General features: G+C 46.3%; 1 protein-coding gene across 1 annotated transcript; it reads left to right on the forward strand.

Annotated features, from left to right (window-relative positions):
- Positions 1 to 420: 420 nt before the first annotated feature.
- LOC123089431 (boron transporter 4) lies at positions 421 to 23,227 on the forward strand. Its single transcript, XM_044511114.1, has 13 exons — positions 421 to 607; positions 1,746 to 1,852; positions 1,964 to 2,046; positions 19,881 to 20,073; positions 20,168 to 20,306; positions 20,392 to 20,566; positions 20,677 to 20,843; positions 20,979 to 21,152; positions 21,501 to 21,596; positions 21,681 to 21,797; positions 21,932 to 22,254; positions 22,386 to 22,656; positions 22,790 to 23,227. The coding sequence occupies exons 2-13, from the start codon at positions 1,749 to 1,751 to the stop codon at positions 22,946 to 22,948; spliced, it is 2,001 nt and encodes a 666-aa protein (XP_044367049.1). The 5' UTR covers positions 421 to 607; positions 1,746 to 1,748; the 3' UTR covers positions 22,949 to 23,227.
- Positions 23,228 to 23,782: the final 555 nt, after the last annotated feature.

Here is a 23,782-nt window from a genome sequence, read left to right on the forward strand (position 1 = left end):
GGTGAACCTGTAGCTAATCCACCACATGCTGCTTTTGCTATTCATGCTCTGGCGATAAATTTTGGAGCGGCAACCCCGGCTAGTAAACCTCACGAAATTACATGGACTAAACCCAGAAGTGGCTGTTATAAACTGAACACTGATGCAATGCAACCAATAATCTGGGTTTCTGTCCGTCCGTTTGATGAGCCGTACGTGTCCGTGCATCCCGATCGCGGCACGGGACGGAGCAGACACTTGCATCCAACCGCCGCGATGCCGGTCCACTTCCTTCCTCCCCACTCGTCAGTGAGCCGCACAAGGCAAGGCAAGGCAAGGCAAGGGCGAAGGCGAAATCGACTTTCCTCCGTCTGTCTCGCCCCGCCCGCGTATAAGTAGCCGCACACGGCGTGGCCGGGGCCTAAGATACCACACCGCGTCGCCGCCGCCTTGGGGAACCACAACCACACTACACCGTTTCGAAAAAAACAACCACACTACACCAGCTCTTTCTACCGCCCCGCCGCGCGGGGGAGGCCCCGCCATTCGTCGCCGACCGGAGCTAGCCGCGCGCCGCTTCCTCCCTTCCTCCCAGCCCCGCCGCCGCCGCCGCGCGTTCGGATCACCGGTACGTGCGCACGACTCTCCCGTCCGTCCGCATGTCGGTTTGGTTTCTAGTAGCTAGTAGGCCCGTGAGCGGGCGAGATCGGCGGTGCTCCTTCGTCCGCGCGCCGTCTGGTCGGCATCAGATGCTTCCCGGCCGGCCGGCCGCCTGGATGGATGGATGCAGTAGCCAGTCCGTCATGTGACGAGCTGGCTTTTCCGGCGGCTCCCGTTCCATTTCACAGCTTTGCCACTTTGTACGTACTACAAGAAAAGCAGTCGATCACGTGCCTGCTTAATTGTGCGATTGATTTTCCACGTCTACGACTGGATTGATTTCCTTTCGTTATAGCAAAATTCTTGTATATAGTTAATAAGAGTTGACGTCTTTTGTAACAAGTTGAGGTGATGAGTGCTTCGTCGTCAAGTCGTGTGTGTAAGAGGAGTACTATAGTTCACCCCGTGCGTCGTTTCTATCGGTAGCTAGTACTACTGCTACTACCAACTTCTTTCTGGTCAAAGTAAAAGCAGACAGACAGTTTTTTCTCTTCATGTTCAAGCCATCCGATCCGAGGAAAATACCTTCATACATCGCATCTGCTTGTCAATGAACCTGATGAATACAGGTTTCTGGGGAAAAAAATTAGTAATTCAGGAGAAATTCAAAAATCTTTGAAACTTTTTTCGAACAAACTTCCTACTGGCGTACTTGTACAAAAGTTTCGACAACGAAAAACTCCCAGCCATTAGTATAACTATAATATAGTGTTGATTTTGTTTTTTTTTTCGCCAACAATACCACGAAAATCATTTCTTTGCAAATCATTTTTACGCAAGTCTAACGCTTAAGCAAGTTTGTTGTCAAAATTCATGATTTTCGACTATTTTTCTGGTTACTTTTTATTTAAGAAACGGGTGCACCTACCACCGGGTTCTATTTGTTCCCCTCCTTTGATTCGATGCCTATTTTCTACTCCCTCCGTTTCTAAATATAAGTCTTTGGAGAGATTCTACTATGAACCACATACGGATGTATGTAGATGCATTTTAGAGTATACATTCACTCATTTTGCTCCATATGTAGTCTATAGTGAAATCCTTACAAAGACTTATATTTAGAAACAGAGGGAGTATATAATAGTTGAGGTTGTTTCTCTCATCAGCTCATGGATCTACTGCGGAGCCCCTTCAAGGGAGTGGTCGCAGATGTCCAAGGGAGAGCGCCTTGGTACAAGGACGACTGGCTTGCAGGCCTTCGAGCTGGCTTCGGGTCAGTTTTCTTCTTGTATTTTGTATATAATTTAAACAACCCCAACAAGATCATTTTTTACATGTTTACTGAGGGATTTGCTTATGTTTCCTCCCTTCCAATGTTTGCCAGGATATTGGCACCGACCATGTACATATTCTTCGCCTCCGCGCTCCCTGTCATCGCCTTCGGAGAGCAGCTCAGCAACGAAACAAGTAAGACAAATTTTAACATGGTCTTAGCCGTCTATATTTTTTGATCATGCATTTTTTTACAATCAGATTTTAGTTTATTCAAAACAAAATGTTCAGAATCCATTCACAACAGTTTTCCCCATATAAAATTAAATTTGGTTTATTTTGTTTGGATTGTTTTAAGGCACACACAATTTGTTATTTAGTTTGTTTTTCTAATACGGTATACGAGTGTGGCTATATCTCGACTTAACCCAAGTCTCGGTAAAAAGAGAAATTACACAGCTTGTAAAAAGGAAGAAAGAAGAAATTAAAAGAAAATTTTGCACAGATCTTCACGTAAGATCTCACGAATATAGCATTGAATGAGACTTCGTTAAGTCTCAGTCGACTGAGATTGTGCAATCCCGTACAGTATAATCTTTTCAAATAAATTTGTACTACGTGTACGGAAGTTAAAAGATTCTTAGAATGTTTCACCTCCAAATACATGGAGTTCATTACTTTAATGGGAGTGCCTGGAACTCATTCGAATGAAACATAAATTGGTCTCATTCACATGACATATGCATGACATCGCGTTTTCTTGTTTCAGCCCGTTTTCCTGGCAAGCCTACACCATCGCTATTCTTGGTAAAAAAAACACAAGAACGGGCCTCTTTGGTTCTCACTATTTGGGTTGTCAGCTTTCAGTTGTTTTTTTGTCATTGTTTGTTTTTTGGTTTGTCAGTTTTGGGCTTTTTTGAGCCCCGCACATCTCTCTAGAGCACTGTTAAAAAATCATAGCTAGACGTACATCTCTCTAAAACTGGCACAACATGGGTGCTGACAAACACTACATCAGGGGGGTTTCATTCTTTCATGACTAAAAGATAAGGTTGTTGCCTATGTGACAACCGTGACAAAAAATGGCTGATGAGTCAAACTCTCTGAAAAATGAAGGCATCCTCTCTTAACATTGACTCATGAGTCAAACTCTCCGAACATTGACTGACGAGTCAAGGGGACAATCTGAGCGATTACTGAACATGATGAGTCAAACTCTTTGAACTTGAAGTATGTCTCTCTGAACACTGTGTTTAGTCTAAAAACACATAGATAAAGCATTTTGGGGGTCTGTCCTTGTAAAAAAATGTGAAACTAAAAATTGGATTAAAAAAAGGTCACTAAAAAACAATAGTGCGCCTACAACAAAATCAACAAAAAAAGAGATGAAAAAAGGAGAAAAAACATATTTATGTGTTCACTAAGGAGTAACAACTAGGGGCTCTCAAGTTATTAGTTGGCGCTTGGTTGCAAAATTTTAGCTTCAAAAAGATACGGAAAAAAGTGTTTGTGAAATATAAATTATCGAATCAAAAAAAGGTTGGACTTGCAAAAAAAGAGTCACGAACACAAAGAATCATAGTTGCAAGTCAAAAAAGAAAAATGGTTGACTCTGTAAAATCACAAAACACAATGCAAATAATGACACTTTACTTGCAAGTGGCAACAAAAAAAAGTGACCCCACAGTTTCTAATCGACCCTCGACTGGCAAGTGGCATGAAACAAGAAAACCCAGTTGCAAAGTTGACCATTGACTTGAACTGGAATCAACAAAAAAACATGGCAAGCCGAGTGTCCACGTGCAAGTGGGTATCAAAATAAAATAAAAAACCAGTTGCAAGTCGAGTGTCCAATTGCAAGTGGCATGAAAAAACAAATGAACCAGTTGCAGGGGGAATGTCGACTTTCAAGTGGCATCAAACCAAAAAGACCTAGTTGCAAGTCAATGGTATATTTAGAAGTGGCATGCGGGCCCCCACAGTTGCGAGTCAATGTTGGACTCGCAACTAGGGCAATTACAAAAGTACAGACAAAAAACAGATCAGTTGCGAGTCAATGGTGGACTTGCAATTAGGGCAATTACAAAAGTACAGACAAAAAACAGACCAGTTGCGGGTCGATGGTGGACTTGCCACTAGAGCAATTACAAACTACAAAAAATGAGTTTGCAAGTCGATAGTCGAGTTGCAAGTGGCATGCGGGCATCCACATTTGTGAGTCGATGGTAGACTTGCAACTAGGGCAAAAACAAACTACAAAACAAGCTAAGTTGCAAGTCGATGGTCGAGTTGCAAGTGGCATTGAGTAAACAACACTAGTTGCGAGTCGATGGTCTACTTGCAAGTGGCATGCAGAACCCACAGTAGCGAGTCGATGTTGGACTTGCAACTAGGGCAATTAATTACAAAACTACAAAAAAACAGACCAATTGCGAGTCGAGTGTCTATTTGCAAGTGGGATGCAGGCCCCAAAGTTGCGAGTCGATGGTGGACTTGCCCCTAGGGCAATTGCAAAAACTACATACAAAAAAATAGACCAGTTGCGAGTCAAGGGTCTATCTGCAAGTGGCATACGGGCCAGTTGCGAGTCGATGGTTGACTTGCAACTAGGGCAATTGTAAAAACTACATACAAAAAACAGACCAGTTGCGAGTCGAGGGTCTATTTGCAAGTGGTATGCGGGCCCCCGCAGTTGTGAGTCGATGGTTGACTTGCAACCAGGGCAATTGCAAAACAACAACAAAAAGACAAGTTGCAAGTTGATGATCGAGTTGCAAGTGGCGTCGAGTAAACATCCCTAGTTGCGAGTCGATTTTATACTTGCAAGTGGCATGCGGGCACCCACAGTTGCGAGTCAATGGTGGACTTGCAACTAGGGCAATTACAAAACTACAAAACAAAAACAGACCAGTTGCAAGTGGAGGGTCCATTTGCAAGTGGCTTGCGGGCCCCCACAGTTGCGAGTCGATGGTGGACTTGCAACTAGGGCAATTGCAAACAACAACAAAAAAGCCGAGTTGCAAGTTGATGGTCGAGTTGCAAGTGACATCGAGTAAACAACCGTAGTTCTGAGTCGATGTCTACTTGCAAGTGGCATGCGGGCACTAACAGTTGCGAGTCGATGGTCGACTTGCAACTAGGGCAATTACAAAACTACAAAAAACAACAGACCAGTTGCGATTCGAGGGTCTATTTGTAATTGTCATGCGGGTCCGTCACAGTTGTGAGTCAATGATGGACTTGCAACTAGGGCAATTGCAAATACTACATAAAAACAGACCAGTTGCAAGTCCATGGTCAAGTTGCAAGTGGCATCGATTAAAACAATCATAGTTGCGAGTCGATGGTCTACTTGCAACTGGCATGCGATCACCCACATTTGTGATTCAATGGTGGACTTGCAAGTAGGACAATTACAAAAGTAAAAAAAAGACGAGTTTCGAGTCGATGGTCTATTTGCAAGTAGACCATTTGCTAGTAGACAGTCAAGCTGCAAGTGGCATCGAGTAAACACCACCAACAACCAACACAACAACTATAACAACAACAACCAACAACAAGAACAAAAACAACAACATACAATAACACAAAAGACCAGTTGCGAGTCGATGATCTAGTTGCAAGTGGCATGCGGGCCCTCGAAGTTGTGAGATGATTGTGGACATCTACTGGGGCAATTACAAAGCAGCACACAAAAATTGGCTAGTTGCAAGTCCAGGGTTGAGTTGCAACTGACATTGAGTAACTACCCAAAGTTGCAAGTCGATGATCCACTTGCAAGTGACATGCGGGCCCCACAGTTGCTTGTATTCCATCGAGGTCGACAACCCTTCCCCCACCCCTAGTTGCGGTTGCATTATATGTCCTACAGTTGCGCTAGGGTGTGCTGAGTTGCAAATTGCTCTGGGTTGGAGCGGTTGCAACTACAACAAAAAGACCTAACAAAAAATGGAACCGATTTCATCGGCATCGACAACTATCCCCCGACCTTCGGTTGCGGCCACATTATATGTTCTGTAGTTGCGGTTGGAGCAGTCGCAACTACAATAAAAAGATCTAACACCAAGAAAAAAATAGACCAGTCGCGAGTCGATGGTCTACTTGCAAGTGGCATGCGGGCACCCACAAATTGTGACTCGATTGTGGACTTGTGACTAGGGCAATTAGAAAAGTAAAAAAACAGACCAGTTATGAGTCAAGGGTCTATTTGCAAGTGGCATGCAGGCCCCCTCGTGACCGCGTTGGCGCACGGTGGTGGTTGGTTTGGTGGCAGGCTCCGGGGCGCCCGAGGTGCGGGTTGGGATCGGGGGAAACCCCTGTCGACATGGCCGACACCGGCGCAGTGGCGCCTGTGGGTGCCTCCTGACCTTCCGGGAGGGCGTCGGGGCTACCCTTCCTCTCGCCTCGTCGTGTACCGGGGGAAACCCTTGGCAGCAGCGTCGTCATCGTCGCGATCCTTCTTGGAGGTGTTGATAGGTGCCAGCACTTCAGAGTCTTGGAGTCTAGTGGAAGAGCCTGGTGGGCGCTGCGATCGCGAGGCTTCTTCGCTTTTGTTGATCCGCTGTTGTCGGCATTTGTTTCTTTTGCTTTTCTCTGTCATTTCTTTTTGGGCGTGTCTGTGCTGCTTCCGCCCCAGCACCTTTCCTGTATGGTTCGGTTGGTTGCTTTGTATACAAAGCGGGGGGAAACCCTTTTTCGGTAATTAGGGCAATTGCAAACAACAACAAAAAAGCCGAGTTGCAAGTTGTTCGTCAAGTTGCAAGTGGCATCGAGTAAACAACCCTAGTTGCGAGTCGATGGTCATGCGGGCACCCACAGTTGCGACTCAATGTTGGACTTGCAACTAGGGAAATTACAAAACTAGAAAAATAACGGACCAGTTGCGAGTCGATGGTGGACTTGCAACTAGGGAAATTACAAAACTACAAAAAATAATAGACCAGTTGCGAGTTGAGAGTCTATTTGCAAGTGGGATGTAGGCCCCCTACAGGTGTGAGTCGATGGTTGACTTGCAACTGGGGCAATTGCAAAAACTACATACAAAAAACAGACCAGTTGCGAGTCGAGGATCCATTTGCAAGTGGCATGCGGGCCCCCACAGTGGCGAGTCGATGATTGACTTGCAACTAGGGCAAGTGCAAAACAACAACAAAAAATCGAGTTGCAAGTTGATGGTCGAGTGGCAAGTGGCATCGAGTAAACAACCCTAGTTGCGAGTCAGTGTTCTACTTGCAAGTGGCATGCATGCACCCACAATTGCGAGTCGATGATGGACTTGCAACTAGGGCAATTACAAAACTACAAAACAAAAACAGACCAGTTGCGAGTGAAGGGTCCATTTGCAAGTGGCATGCGAGCCCCCATAGTTGCGAGTCGATGGTGGACTTGCAACTAGGGCAATTGCAAACAACAACAAAAAAGCCGAGTTGCAAGTTGATGGTCAAGTTGCAAGTGGCATCGAGTAAACAACCCTAGTTGTGAGTCGATGGTCTACTTGCAAGTGGCATGCGGGCACCCACAATTGCGACTCGACGGCGGACTTGCAACTAGGGCAATTACAAAACTACAAAAGACAACAGACTGTTGCGAGTCGAGGGTCTATTTGCAATTGGCATGCGGGCCCTTCACAGTTGCGAGTCAATGATGGACTTACAACTAGGGCAATTGCAAAAACTACATAAAAAACAGACCAGTTGCAAGTCCATGGTCAAGTTGCAAGTGGCATCGAGTAAAACAACCCTAGGTGCGAGTCGATGGTCTACTTGCAACTGGCATGCGGGCACCCACTGTTGCTTCTATGGTGGACTTACAACTAGGACAATTACAAAAGTAAAAAAGAACAGACTAGTTTCGAGTCGATGGTCTGTTTGCAAGTAGACCATTTGCTAGTAGATGGTCAAGCTTTCGGTGGAATCAAGTAAACACCCCCAACAACCAACACAACAACAATAACAACAACAACCAACAACAAGAACAAAAATAACAAAAACAACAACATAACAACAACACAAAAGACCAGTTGCGAGTCGATGGTCTACTTGCAAGTGGCATGCGGGCCCTCGTAGTTGCGAGACGATTGTGGACATGCTACTCAGGCAATTACGAAGCAGCACACAAAATGAGTGAATCTACACTCTAAAATATGTCTATATACATCCGTATGTGGTAGTCCATTTAAAATATCTAAAAAGACAAATATTTAGGAACGAGGGGAGTAGAATGTATCTAGCTATCACCCTCTCCGTGAGTCAAAAATATAAATAATGATTATCATAAAAAACAAGAGAAAAAAAGGAACACAAAAAAGTATAAAAAATATCTTCTAATACATTTCAAAAATTAACCAAATCTCGTCTGAGTAGAAATTAGTTTTAAAAATATTTACATTTTTCTCCCAACCCAAAAATAATAGAAAAGTGAAAAATATAAAAAAAGGAAGGTAAAATAGAGAGTTAAATAGGAATAATGGACAAAAAATACAACATCAAAGAAAAACGAAATGCAGAAAAAACCCGTCTTATTATCTCCGGTGCACCCCTGTTGCTAGCCTAGGACAAAAAGGAAAAATAACTGGCCCGATGTCACAAGCAAGGCCGACGGAAAAAACCCATCACGGAGTCTTCTCCCTCAGCGTGACACAAGAAAAAAAGAGCGACAGAAAAAAGAAACGGGCTGTGAGCCAACCAAGAGATGGGCTGCGCCTTGTGCCTTGCGAGCGACAGAAACCACGAATCGCAACGTGATTGGATCTGACGATGGAAAAAGTGAATGAGACCAAAAGTTTTCTCAGCTGAATGAGTTTTAGCAAAACCGTACTTTAATCCCCTTTCCTCAAAAGATAAAACAATTAATTTAATCACCTTGATTTGGGGAATAAAGCGTCTGATTTGTTTAGGAAAGACAATAATGTGCATTAGTAGTCCCCTTTTTATGCCACATTGCATTAATTGGAGGATCCAGTATAATCTTTTTGCAATAAAAAACATCAACAGTCAAAGGCCAGGACTCATTACAACTCTGACCCCTCTAGAGGTAAGGCTGACCATAGTGGGAGTAACATAAGTAGTAACATGTACTTGGGACTCGCAAACGTGCTTATGTGGCAGGTAATTAAAGAAGAGAGAGATGGTTATAGTAATATAGGTAGATACCGTAACATAATAAATGTGATGCTACTAAGTGTCATGCATGGCAATAAATGAGACCATCTATGATACTACTATATGATACTATGCACTATAGAGGTAGTAACATAGACTAGTAACATATGCATGTTACTAGTCTAAGTTACTCCCCACTATGACCAGCCTAAGAAAAACCCACTGGTGGAAAAAAGGCCTTTGGTCGCGGTTCGCAACTGCCATTAGTCGCGGTTGCGCAACCGCGACCGACCGGGCGCGACTAAAGGCCCCCCCCTTTAGTCGCGGTTGCTTAAGAACCGCGACTAAAGGCCCGTCCACGTGGGCGCCAGGTGGCCGTCGGGGCGGAGGACCTTTAGTCGCGGTTCTTCTGGCCAACCGCGACTAAAGGCCGCCGCAGGTTTAGGGTTTTAGCCCCCCCCCTAAACCTCCCCCCTTAAACCTGTTTTCTGTTTAATTTGTATTGTTTTATTTCTTTTGTGCTTTATTTTAATTTTGAAGGAGTTTCATATATTCTACGGTACTACATACATGCATATGAATGTACAATTTCAAATAAATTTGAAATTAGAACCAAAAAGAATTCAAGAGGAATATACAATATATATTCAATATCATCGGATGACCATATACAATTTTGAACAAGTTTCCATACATGATTTAATGCATATAAAGTTCTACGTCCTCGTAATAGTGTTCTCCTTTAGGATGGAGGACTTCCCTGCTGAACCATCCAGCTAGTTCCTCTTGAAGTGGTCGGAAGCGAGCTTCTGGACTAAGCATCCACCGGAGGTTATTCCTCTTAGCATTGGTATCACTCGGAACCCGCTCAGAGGTGTATCTCCGGATCATCTCACAGACATAGTATCCACATAGATTGGTCTCCGGTGGCTGAATATCCCCAGCATTCTTAGCCTTTAACATTTTGAATTCTAGCTCTTTTTTGAATTCACCGACCTTTGTATCTACGAACCGTCTCCAAACCCTACGAGGCAAAGAAAATTAAATGAACAAGAGAGTTATTAATTAGTTACTTGATATTAGGAAATGAACGAAATAGGCCGATCGATATAGAGCGCAAATGAATGAAAATAATTACTTCTGCAGCATTCTTCTCATGCCGCCCCAAAGCTTTGGATCCATATTCACAGAGTCGTGGACGAGACATTCTGAGGTGTTAACTTTAATTACTAGCAGAATCCAGTGGAACCTGCGGACACGATACATGCACAGTACGTCATGCATAACTCATCGATTAGCCGGCCACATACCATGCATGGAGTAAACAAAAGAGAATGTGCTCAAGACAGAAACACTCACTCAAAATGGTAAGGAAATAGAATATCACTTTTGAGTTCCTGCTTTGTAAGAAACTGCCACAGGTCTGCCTCCACGTCGGCGGGGTAACGCTCCAACACATGTCCATTAACGATGTGTGGGTCAATGAACCCAACATCATGGATGTTCCTTACTCTGCATTCCTTAATCTTCATTCTGCATGTATAATAGCGGACACAACAATATAGTTAGGACATATATATAGTGCAGGCAATATGAACGAGATGGGGTAGAAATTAATAAATCACTTACAGAACGTAGCAACTGATGATAGATTTATCGAGCTCGCGCAGATTGAAAAGCTGGAACAATTCACTCAGTTCAATTTGTACATAGTAATGTTTGAAGTGATGCTCATGTCTAACTTCCGCATAAATATATTCTTTGGCGTTTTTATTTTTTATGTAACCCTTGTACCATTTCAGCAGACCTTTCATTTGTGGAGGTAGATCCTTTTCCTCCGCAGGCTCGACGAGAGGCCCATTCTTGACATATGTAATTACTACCTCCTTCACTGGCGCCTCATCAAGGCCTAACAGTTCACGAAGAGTAATACCTAAGTTGGCCGCTTGTTCTCTGGCACTCGTTACAGTCAATCCCTGTGCTGCCGCAGCTTGTATGATCTCGGGGGCATCAGGACAGAAGGCTTCCACTATAAGCGGGGCAATCGATTGTTTACTTTGTTCCCCGAGCTGGGCAACTTGTTTCCCGCTTTTTTTACTTTCGGCCTTCTCCCGCTCTTTGTTCTCCTTGAACATGAGTGCCTGCCTGCGAAGTTCACGTGCATAGTCGTTAGGCAGATTCTTCGCGGCTTGGGACGGTGTGCTCAAAAATGACTTAGCCCACTTCTTTTGCTCATCAGAAAATACTGGCTTGGGCTCGGGCTCTGTTTTCTTCTTGCAGTCCGCCTTCCATTTCTCCAAATCAGCAGCCGCGGCCGCGTCGACTTCCTCGGCACTACGTTCCCAAGGCCTTGTGGGGAGAGGCTTCAGTGATGGCTCCGGTACCTTTGTGGTCTTAGGTACATAAGGGTCCGGGTTAATAATCCAGGACTGCTTCTGCTTCTTTGCCGGAGGTGGATTGGGGGGCGGCGTCTGATCACCCGCCGGACGAGGACTGGGGGGCGGCGGCTGATCACCCGCCGGACGTTGTGGACTGGGGGGCGGCGTCGGCTGACGTGACGGAGGTGTAGGTGAACCGCCACCACCACCACCACCACCACCACCGCCACCGCCACCACCACCACCGTAGGGGGGTGGACTTGTTGTCCTTGGCGCCTCGCCTGGAAACTTGATAAACTTCTTTTGCCATAGAATGAAATGGCGCTTGACATCTCCAAGTCTTTTCTCCCCTTCAGGTGTAGCAATGTCAATCTCCAGGTCCTCAAACCCTTGGACTATGTCCTCCACCGTGACACGAGCATAGCCATCTTGAATGGGGTTGTTGTGGTGGAGTGCTCCAGGTAAACATGGTAAAGCACTGCCGATGGCTACCTTCATGGACATGTTCCCGATAGGATAATACAGATGACATTCTTTCATCTCCTTTATATCGTCCACGGGGTAGCGAGGAGGCTCCGATGAAGTAATTTCGACCACCAGAGGCTCCGGTGCAGTAATTTGGACCACCAGAGGCTCCGGTGGGGCCTCCGTGGAAGCCACGCTGCTTCTCCGCTGCTGGCTTCCGAGATCCGCTGGATGATCTTCATGCTGCACCCGAGCTGCATCTCTTTCGGCTACTAGTACACTCATGGTTTTCTTCATCACCTCCATTTCCGATGCCAACCGCGCCACAACATCTGCTTCCTGATCCATCTTTCTCTTACGGCTTCTGTAACCGTACGGGTCATCGTTCTGGGGGAACCCTATTTTCCACGGAATGTGCCCCATGCCTCGTACACGTCCTCCGTGTTCAGGATTCCCGAGGGCTTTTGTCAGCGCGTCGTTCTCTCTGTTGAACTTGATCTTCCCCTGTTGAGCATCCCTCATTGCGTTAATAAGGGCTTGGGTGGGTTTAATTAATTTGCCCCGGTAAACACACTCCCCTGTCTCCGGGTTCAGCGTTCCCCCATGCCCGTACCACCAGCTTTTGGCCCTTGGGTCCCATCCCTCCGTACCTGGACGGATTCCTCGCGCCCTCAGCTCGTTCTCCATCTTCTCCCACCTAGGCTCCCAAAGGCGATACCCTCCTGGCCCCATAACATGATTGTACTCCTTCTTAGCCGCATTTTCCTTATTTTTTTTCGATATTTGAATGAACTGCTCCGATTTCTTTTGCTTCACAAATTCTGGCCAATCATCTTTCAGTTTCTCATATTGTCCTTTGAAATCCGGAGTCTTGTTCTGCTTGACAAAGTCATGGGCTAGATTTTGCTTGAATTTCCGGAATGCGTCGGCCATCTTATGAAGAGCGAACTGTTTGACTAGCCTCCTCCTCTCCTTGTTTTCCTCAATCTTGTTACCCTCCTCATCGAATTTGTTGTATTCCGGAGGTAGAACGAAATGTTCCATAAGCTTCTTGAAGCAATCTTTTTTTGTTCTCTTATCGACAAAAGTGAAACCATCAATTCGTGCCTTCTTTGGCTCATTCCACTCCTGGACGGTGATCGAGACGTTGTCTCTAACAATGGCTCCGCATTGGCTGACAAACTTGGTGGCGTTCTTGCGGGGCTCCAGCGGCCTGCCGGTTGCACTGTCGACAACCTCGATGGTGCATGTTTCTCCTTGTTTCATCGTCTTGGTTGCGCCACGCTTTGACGACGTACTCGATTGTTTCGACGATCCGGCCGAGGGCTAAAATAAGAAAGAGTCGCGCGCGTTAGTACACACATATTTATTCAAATCAGTTAGTTTGTATCACCAGAGGCTCAATGTATATATATACCTCGGCGCCGGAGGTGGTTGCTACTTCCATTTGAAGATCGTCGTTTATCGACGTTTGTTCGGCATCATCTTGCTGACGGCGCCCTTCATCTTCACCGTCAAGGTTCAGATAAGAAGAGATATCATCTTCTTCTTCTCCGGTCGGCACATATTGAATATCGCCGTTTATGATGCCGAACATATGTGCTTCACCGTCCGGATCATAGTTGTCCATAATCGGGTCAGCTCTATCGTCCGCCATTATGTCAGTCCTGAAAACATGTAGTAAAAACAAATTAATTAAGTGAAGAAGGGGGGCGGTGGCGGTGGCGGTGGCGAAAGGGCGGTGGCAAAAGGAGGGGGCGAGGAAGGGGTGGGAGAGGGTGTCGCGGTAGAGCGCGAGACGGGTGCTCCGTAGTCGAACTTGGGGTCGCCGGCAGTCTCGGGGTCTACCGGAAAGAAGTAACGGAGGGGGAACACAATAAATAACAGAGCAATCAAAGCATCACAAAGCGTAACCTGGCAATACGCGGTGCTAGGTGTGCCCTAACGCGGCAGTAGGTCGTACCGGCGAAAGGGGGAAACATCCGGGAAAGTATCCCCGGTGATTCGCGTTTTCGGACAGATGAACCGGAGGGGAAAGTTACGTGTTTGCTATGCTAGGGATGTGTGGCGGACGAACGGGCTGCGTATCCGGATCCGCCTCATCGTTCTGAGCAACTTTCATGTACAAAGTATTTTCATCCGAGTTACGGATTATTTTATATTAATTTTTAAAGTTTTATATCATTTTTAGAATTAACAGAATTAATTAAATTGTCTGTTAACTAATTAACCAAGTTAATTAGATTAATTAACAGATTAGTTATATTAGTTATTTAATTAGGTTTACTAAACACAATTAATTAAGTTAATTAATTTAATTAACTGATTAATTAATTAATATATTTATTTATTTATTTTCTAAATTCTCTTCTCTCCTTTTTTTAAATCGTTTCTGGGGCGTGGGCCCCAATTGTCATTGGGCCAGGGGGCCTTAACGGGCGCCGGCGCTAGCGGGCAGCGGGTACGAGCCGGGCACGAGCTCCGGCGGCCAAGGGCCGCGATGGCGCCGGCCGGAACAGGGCGGCAGGGCGGAGGGGAAGTGGCCGGTCCGGCGAGCGCGCAACCGGGACGTGCGGGAGCCGCGACGCGGCGCCGCCATGCAGAGGCGGGCGCGGCGACGGGACGGGCCGGCGGGCGCAGCGTTCGGAGGGGGCCGGGGAGACGGCCGGACGGGGCCCGATGGGGAGCTCACCAAGGAGAGGGCGGCGATGCGCGGGGAGGACCGACGAAGGAGAGGCGGGGACGGGCAGTCCGGCGCGACGGGGGCGAGGGCGACGGCGGGCGGCAGGGCGGCGGGCGGGCGGCAGGCAGGGCACGGGCGGAGGCGGGCAGGGCACGGGCGGAGGCGGCGGGCAGGGCACGGGCGGAGGCGGGCAGGGCACGGGCGGAGGCGGCGCTCACTGGGGACGGGGGCGGCGGCGCGCAGGGCTTCGGCGTCGGCGTCGGCGTCGGGGCAGGGCTTCGGCGTCGGCGTCGGCGTCGGGGCAGCGCTTCGGCGTCGAGAGAGAGCAGAATGGGAAGTGGCAAAACTGCTAAGTGCAGTATTTATGGACGCACCTTTAGTCGCGGTTGGAGAGGCGGACCGCGACTAAAGGTACCCTTTAGTCGCGGCCCGCACCCCATCCGCGACTAAAGGGTGCCCTTTAGTCGCGGTCCGCCTCTCCAACCGCGACTAAAGGGTTTTGGCGCCGCCTCCGTTCCCGCGCAGAAAGACCCTTTAGTCGCGGTTGGAGAGGCGGACCGCGACTAAAGGTACCCTTTAGTCGCGGCCCGCCACCCCAACCGCGACTAAAGGTATCCTTTAGTCGCGGTCCGCCTCCCCAACCGCGACTAAAGGGCTGTGCTAGAACTGGCGCGGTGCGGTGGGATGTTTAGTCCCACCTCGCTAGCCGAGAGGCTTCGACAGTGGTTTATAAGCGCGGCTGCGCTTACCACTTCGAGCTCCTCTCAAATGCAGGCTTACGGGCCTATTCTGTCACTGTGTGCCTGTGGGCCTACTGGGCCTTCTGCGGGCCTGAATCCTGGCCCTTTAATGGGTTTCTAGTCGTATTCAGGCCGTGGTGGCCCAGTAGGTGGCATATTTTCTTTTTTTCTTCCTTTTTTCCTTTTTCCTTTTTTCTTCTGTTTTTTTCTTATGTTTTTCTTCTGTTTGTTTTTTTCTTCTGTTTTTCCTTTTTTCTTCTGTTTTTTTCTTCTGTTTTTTTCTTCCTTTTTCTTCTGTTTTTTTCTTCTTTTTCCTTTTTCCTTTTTCCTTTTTTCTTCTGTTTTTTTCTTCTGTTTTTCCTTTTTTCTTATGTTTTTCTTCTGTTTGCTTTTTTCTTCTGTTTTTTTCTTCTGTTTTTTTCTTCTGTTTTTTTCTTCATTTTCAAATCTTAAAAATACAATTATATATCAAAAAAATCAGAAAAATAAAACTAATTCATTTTAAAACCCCTTGAAGGTTTGACAAAAGGTTTGATACAATAAATTATTACACATCATTTCTTCCCTTGTGTCCCTGCTTGCTTACGATTGTGCCGTATCCATGGAGCATCCTCATCATTTAACTTAATGCTTGGGTCGGTGTTCACTTTGAAGGGCGGAATTTCAGCAAACATATTATAATCTTCTGACATGTCTGTCTTGTCCTCCACTCCCACGATGTTTCTTTTCCCTGAAAGAACAATGTGGCGCTTTGGATCATCGCATGATGCACTGATCGTTTTCTTATCTTTCCGTTTCCTCGGTTTGCTACTCATGTCCTTCACATAGAAAACCTGAGCGACATCTTTCGCTAGGACGAATGGTTCGTCAAGGTAACCAAGATTGTTGAAATCCACCATTGTCATTCCGTATTGCTGGTCCACCTTTACCCCACCTCCTGTTAGCTTGAACCATTTGCACCGGAACAAAGGGACCTTAAAGGAGGGTCCATAGTCAAGTTCCCATATCTCCTCTATGTAACCATAATATGTGACCTTTTGCCCATTCTCGGTTGCTGCATCAAAGCGGACACCACTGTTTTGGTTGGTGCTCTTTTTATCTTGGGCGATCGTGTAAAATGTATTCCCATTTATCTCGTACCCTTGGAAAGTCGTTATAGTCGAAGATGGTGTCTTGGCCAACATGTACAGCTGATCTACAACATCATTGTTATTCATTAAATGTTTTCTCAACCAACTGCCGAAAGTCTCCATGTGGGCCTTCCTAATCCAGGATTCAGGCTTCCCCGGGTTGTCCGAGCGTAAAATATTCTTGTGTTTCTCAAAGTACGGAGCCACCAAGCTGGAATTGGTCAGTACAGTGTGGTGTGCTTCAGTCAGAGAATGGCCGTCCATACATATCGTTGATTTCCTTCCGATCGTGCCTTTTCCACTTAGTCTCCCCTCGTGCCGCGATCGAGGAAGACCAATCGGCTTAAGGTCAGGAACAAAGTCAACACAAAACTCAATTACCTCCTCATTTCCATAGCCCTTGGCGATGCTTCCTTCTGGCCTAGCACGGTTACGAACATATTTCTTTAATACTCCCATGAACCTCTCGAAGGGGAACATATTGTGTAGAAATACAGGACCGAGAACGAAAATCTCTTCGACTAGGTGAACCAGGAGGTGCGTCATAATATTGAAGAAGGATGGCGGGAACACCAACTCGAAACTGACAAGACATTGGATCACATCGTTCTGTAACCGTGGTAGAACTTCTGGATTGATTACCTTCTGAGAGATTGCATTGAGGAATGCACATAGCTTCACAATGGCTACTCGAACATTTTCCGGCAGGAGCCCCCTCAAAGCAATCGGAAGCAATTGCGTCATAATCACGTGGCAGTCGTGAGACTTCAGGTTTTGGAACTTTTTCTCCGCCATGTTTATTATTCCCTTTATATTGGACGAGAATCCAGACGGGACCTTCATACTGCTCAGGCATTCAAAAAAGATGACCTTCTCTTCTTTGGTCAGAGCGTAGCTGGCACGACCTTGAAACCATTCCGGATGCCGGTCATCAGGGTCTTTCAAACGTTGCTGGTCCTGCCGTGCTTCCTTTGTATCATTTGTCTTCCCATACACGCCCAAGAAGCTTAGGAGGTTCACGCAAATATTCTTCGTAACGTGCATCACGTCGATTGCAGAGCGGACATCTAGGACTTTCCAATATTCTAGCTCCCAGAATATAGATTTCTTCTTCCACATGGCTGCGTGCCCGTCAGCTCCCTTCGGAACTGATTGTCCGCCAGGACCCTTTCCAAAGATGACTTTCAAATCCTTGACCATATCAAATACCTCAGCACCAGTGCGTTCCGCAGGCTTCGGCCGGTGATCTGCCTTGCCGTTGTAATGCTTGCCTTTCTTTCTTACTGGATGAATTTTCGGAAGAAATCGACGATGCCCAAGGTACACGTTCTTCTTACAATTTGGCAAATGTACACTTTCAGTCTCATGTAAGCAGTGCATGCATGCATTGTATCCCTTATTTGACAGTCCCGAAAGGTTACTAAGAGCAGGCCAATCGTTGATGGTTACGAAAAGCAACGCTCGTAGGTCAAATTCCTCTTGTTTGTGCTCATCCCACACACGGACACCACCCCACAGCTGTAAAAGTTCATCAACTAATGGCCTTAGGTACACATCGATGTCGTTGCCGGGTTGCTTCGGACCTTCGATGAGCACTGGCATCATAATGAACTTCCGCTTCATGCACAACCAAGGAGGAAGGTTGTAGATGCATAGAGTCACGGGCCAGGTGCTATGGCTGGAGCTCTGCTCGCCAAAAGGATTCATGCCATCCGTACTTAGAGCAAATCTTATGTTCCTTGCGTCAGCTGCAAAATCTTTGAACCATCTGTCGATCTTTCTCCATTGCGTTCCATCTGCGGTGTGTCTCAACTCCCCGTCCGACTTACGGTCCTCTTTGTGCCATCGCAACAACTTGGCATGCTCTTTGTTCCTGAACAGACGTTTCAACCGTGGTATTATAGGAGCATACCACATCACCTTGGCGGGAACCCTCTTCCTGGGTTTCTGGCCCTCAACATCGTCACCAGGGTCATCGCCTCTGATCTTATAACGCAATGCAGTGCATACCGGGCATTCATTCAAATTCTCGTATTCACCGCGGTAGAGGATGCAGTCGTTGATGCATGCATGTATCTTCAGAACCTCTAAACCTAGAGGGCAGACAACCTTCTTTGCTTCGTACGTACTGGCGGGCAACTCGTTATCCTTTGGAAACATATTCTTCAACATTTTCAGCAAGTTTTCAAATGCCGAGTCAGCTACACCTGCCTCTGCCTTCCATTTCAGCAAATCCAGTGTGCAGCCCAGCTTTTTCAGACCATCATCGCATCCGGGGTACAGCGCCTTTCTGTGATCCTCTAACATGCGATCCAAATTCTCCCTCTCCTTTTCAGTTTCGCAGCGTCTCCGTGCATCAGCAATGGTCCGACCAAGATCATCAACGGGATCATCACGTGCCTCTTCTTCACCTTCCCCTTCACCTTCAGCATCCTCCATGAAAGTATCACCGAAATGAGCAAGATAGCTTTCATCGATGAAATCATCCCCTTCTTCATCTTCTTCCATTATAACCCCTCTTTCTCCATGCTTGGTCCAACAATTATAGCTTGGCATGAAACCGTGCCGAAGCAGATGCATGTGAACATCTCTTGAGGAAGAGTAACCCTTCTGATTCTTACAGATAACACATGGACAGATAACAAAACCCCCCTGCTTGTTCGCATTAGCCACTACGAGGAAATCTTTCAAACCCGTAGTGAACTCGCCGGAGAGTCGGTTACCGTACATCCATTGCCGATTCATCTGCATTATTATAATATAAAATATATAATTAACCATCATGCATTTGTTAAACTAACTAGCTACAAATAATATAAATTAAACAATGAACTGCACACATGCATATTTTATCAATGACACACATGCATGAAAGGTTCAAGTTGCTAACCGCGATCGAGGAGGAAAAAATAAATGAGGAACCTCAAGTGTGGCTCCAACACTTCATATCATGTTTGTTTCACCCTCTTAGGGCATTTCATCAAACACCTTGTGTGCATAAGAGGAACCAAAAGCAAACCTACACCCCCTTGTGAAGCTTGTGAAGAGAAGTGGCACCAAATGGCTAAGTGAGCGTGCTGAACTGGTATATATAGGGGAGGAGCTTTAGTCGCGGTTGGCCTGGCCAACCGCGACTAAAGGCCTTTGCGCACCTTTAGTCGCGGTTGGCCTGGCCAACCGCGACTAAAGCCCGCGAGCTTTAGTCGCGGTTGGCCAGGCCAACCGCGACTAAAGGCCTTTGGGCACCTTTAGTCGCGGTTGGCCTGGCCAACCGCGACTAAAGCCCGCGAGCGCCCTGGGCCCAGGCATTTGGTCGCGGTTCATCTGCCGAACCGCGACTGAAGACTTCATTAGTCGCGGTTCCTACAGTTTCGCGACTAATGAGGCTGGACGGAAGCCTCTTTTTCTACTAGTGACCATTGTAAAACAGCTTAACAAGTAAATCATTGCCCTCTTAATTACCACACTCTACTACACATGGGGAAGTTTAAATTTGCATGCAATCTATAATACTAAGAAGAGGTCTGTTTCAGATGGTATTCTCAGCACGGTTGAAACTTTGGCATCTACGGCGATATGTGGGATAATACATGCGATTCTTGGCGGGAAGCCAATGATGATCGTTGGAGTGGCAGAACCTACTATTATCATGTACACTTATCTCTACAACTTTGCCAAGAAGCAGCCGGGTCTGGGAGAACGGCTATATTTAGCTTGGGCTGGATGGTACGTAGTATAGGTACTAAAATAGTTTTCACCCTCATGATGTGGATAGCTTTGATATTGTAAACGTAATTGCATGCTCTCTCTTGACATCCAGGGTCTGCATTTGGACTGCTATCATGCTGTTTCTGTTGGCAATGTTCAATGCTTCCAATGTGATAAGCAGATTCACGAGGGTTGCAGGAGAACTTTTCGGGATGTTGATCACCGTTCTCTTCCTGCAAGAAGCTATCAAGGTATGCTATCATGTCTAGCAAATTAACCATAGTTATTTTCACCGTGGCGACGATATTTAATAGGGGCACCATCCATGTATTGCAGGGAATCGTGAGTGAGTTTAGTATGCCGAAAGATGCCAAGATCTCTGACCGCAGTTCGCCCATATACCAGTTCCAGTGGATATATGTCAATGGCCTACTTGGTGTTATCTTCTCAATTGGCCTGCTATACAGTGCACTCAAGACTAGGCGGGCAAGGTCATGGTTGTATGGCATAGGTTGGTCACACCTTCACTCCATTTATATCTTGTTGTGTATACCAGTGAAGTGCAAACCGAGCTCTCTGCCATGTTCACTGATCACTTTGCCTTTGAGTTGCCATTTGCAGGATGGATCAGAAGCTTCATTGCGGATTATGGCGTCCCTCTTATGGTGATCGCGTGGACGGCATTTTCGTACGCACTACCGAGCGGTGTCCCTTCAGGAGTGCCTAGGAGGCTCTTCAGCCCACTACCCTGGGAGTCAAGTTCACTGGGGCATTGGACCGTGGCAAAGGTATCAAGTCAAATTACTTGTGGTTCTACATGTGTAAATATTATTCGTGGCCTTCGCAGTTCAAACTTAGTAAAGCTTATAAAAATTGTGTGTCATGGTACTCATGAATGTTTTTTATTTGGCGTTTACTTTCAGGATTTGCTTTCGGTCCCTCCAGTATATATATTTGCAGCCATCGTGCCTGCTTTGATGGTTGCAGGACTGTACTTCTTCGATCATAGTGTGGCTTCACAGTTGGCTCAGCAACAGGAGTTCAATTTGAAGAAACCTTCTGCCTACCATTATGACATTTTGGTACTTGGATTCATGGTATATGGTGTCTAATTCATTCTACTTGCACACTCTTCTTTTGTATTATGTCTTGTCACGATTTTCTTAAGAACCTATAACAACCAACTACATATGCTATTGAAAAGTATGACAATACATTTTTATTCCTCACGTGCATCTTAATGATGCAGAGGCCGGGGGTTTCAACCTCCTTTTTGGAAGAAAAAAACAAATATAAGAATGAGGAATATTATGGAGGGGCAATACGAGGCCAGCATACACACCGCCCCTCCCCGTCTATCCCGATACCTGACTACATTTTAACTCCAAATTCCGATGTACCATGTCATGTATCCTTTTCTCATAGTATATATGTGAATGGTGCAGGTCCTAATATGCGGTTTGATTGGCATTCCTCCAGCAAATGGAGTACTTCCTCAGTCCCCCATGCATACAAGGAGCCTTGCTGTCCTCAAGGGGCAGGTGAGTGAGATTCAGACTGATTTGAACCATTTGCTACAGTAGCCAGTTTTGCTCATCTCTCTTCTCTTTTTTCTGTCAATTTAGTTAATGCGCAAAAAGATGCTTCGAACTGCCAAAGAGGGCATGTCGAACCGTGCAAGCAGTTTGGAAATCTATGGCAAGATGCATGAAGTGTTCATCGAAATGGATAATAAACAGGATGTGAGTTTCTCAATCTTTGTCATCTTCCTATCTAATTTCCCTTTCATGTCATGCACAACAAATTAAGTTTTTTGTAATGAATGATATTGCAACAGTTGCCAAAATGACTTCTAGGCTAAAAAATCTGTCTGCAGGCTGATTCTGTTGACAAGGACTTGAAGAGCTTGAAGGATGCAGTGCTGCGTGAAGGTGATGAGGATGGGAAATTGGCTGGAGAATTTGATCCTAGAAAACATATCGAAGCACATTTGCCCGTTCGAGTGAACGAACAGAGACTAAGCAACCTTCTGCAGTCCTTGCTGGTTGGTGGCTGCGTCGGAGCTATGCCGGTTATCAAGATGATACCAACTTCGGTCCTCTGGGGTTACTTTGCCTACATGGCCATTGATAGCCTACCAGGGAACCAGTTTTGGGAAAGGATACAATTTTTGTGCATTGGAGCAAGCCGACGCTACAAGTAATGTCGATTCTGCATCTGTTCATCTAATCTGAACAAATGAATGCTTCCTTTTGCATCACACCATTTTTGTTAAGATTCGGCGTTTCCATAACAGAATGCACCAACCCTTGGTATTGTGACAATTGCAGGGTCTTGGAAGGTCCCCATGCATCATTCGTGGAGTCGGTGTCTCCGAGAACGATATATGTCTTTACGATCTTCCAGATTGTGTATTTCTTGATATGCTTCGGCACGACATGGATACCGATAGCTGGGATTCTCTTCCCGCTGCCTTTCTTCCTCATGATTCTCATCAGGCAGTACCTGCTCCCCAAGTTTTTTGAGCCCAATGACTTGCGCGAACTGGACGCCGCTGAGTACGAAGAACTTGAAGGGGTCCAACATGAACACACACTACTGGTATATATAACTTCAGCTTGTCTTCTCCTATAATATTTCTCCTTTTGTTTTTGTTTCATTCTCTGCAGTTCCCCAAGGTGTCAGTCATCCTATGTTAATCTGAAACATTTTTTGTTCCTCACGCGCGCAGGAGGAAGATGGCTCGATCTCAGGAAGCTGCGACGGCAGGATCGGCGCTGAAATATTGGATGAGCTCACAACACACCGCGGAGAACTGAAGCACAGGATTGTAAGCCATCGTGAAGAAAGACACCTTCAGGTCCATTCAAACGCCGTTCAGCCAAGCGTCTGAAGATAGAACAATGGCCTGAGGACCGATCGAGGATTTCGCCGATGATTCTATCATAAATGAGGAGGGGAATCCTCTGGCAGCAGCAGCTCTTTGCCGAATGCACCATTATTGTTCGCTGGTATGCATATGGTACTGTAGTATAGCTTTTCCCAAAAGCCATGATTGTGTATGGTACGAAGTAGCTAGGCTCAGGCAATTTAGCAGTGAGAGCAGCAGATTGAAGGAAGTATTGGATATGAAAGGGGACTTGCCGGAATACCAATGGTGAGGAGTAGAAAGATTAGCCCATTTGGTATTGCAGGAAAACCTGTCGCTCTGTGACCTGTCGTTGCATGTGTGTGCTTAGCTTGGTCTGTTTGAGATTAAAAAGTTACAAGTATTGCTTGAGAAGCAGTGGATGATGTGTGCTCTGGCTGTAATGTTGGTGCCTTTTGTTCAAGTTCTTTCACGTTTTCGTCGCAGTTTGCATCGCCTTCCAGTTTTGTTTGTGTGTATAAGTTCGGGAATGGCTAGACGTAAGTCTCCTGAAAAACGAATACGGGTCAGTCGATTTCGTTTCAGCCGTTGGATGGAAAATAAATGGTGCATATTGCTTCTTCTATCTCCAGCCTTCTTTTTCGACCCGCCAAACATACGATCGGCTGAATCGCCGGCCACCACCGTCCACGGCCAGCACCGCTCCCGTGACCGCCTCGTCACACCGCCTGAACCGACCCCATCGCAGGTCTTGCTGCCGCCCCGGCTATCCCTCTAGCCTCGCCTGTGTTCAGTTTTTTTCTCCCGTGAAGCCTACCATCGCCTCACCACCGCCCTCACCCTAAACCCTAAGATAGA

Source organism: Triticum aestivum, chromosome 4B (assembly GCF_018294505.1).
Source record: "Triticum aestivum cultivar Chinese Spring chromosome 4B, IWGSC CS RefSeq v2.1, whole genome shotgun sequence".
Lineage (NCBI taxonomy): Eukaryota > Viridiplantae > Streptophyta > Magnoliopsida > Poales > Poaceae > Triticum > Triticum aestivum.

Excerpts from the sequence above, each read along its gene's own strand:
- LOC123089431 (XM_044511114.1), top strand. The coding sequence starts at position 1,749 with ATGGATCTACTGCGGAGCCCCTTCAAGGGAGTGGTCGCAGATGTCCAA. Across the intron at positions 1,853-1,963 it reads GGCCTTCGAGCTGGCTTCGG|GATATTGGCACCGACCATGT; the intron begins GTCAGTTTTCTT and ends AATGTTTGCCAG. Across the intron at positions 20,074-20,167 it reads TATTTAGCTTGGGCTGGATG|GGTCTGCATTTGGACTGCTA; the intron begins GTACGTAGTATA and ends CTTGACATCCAG.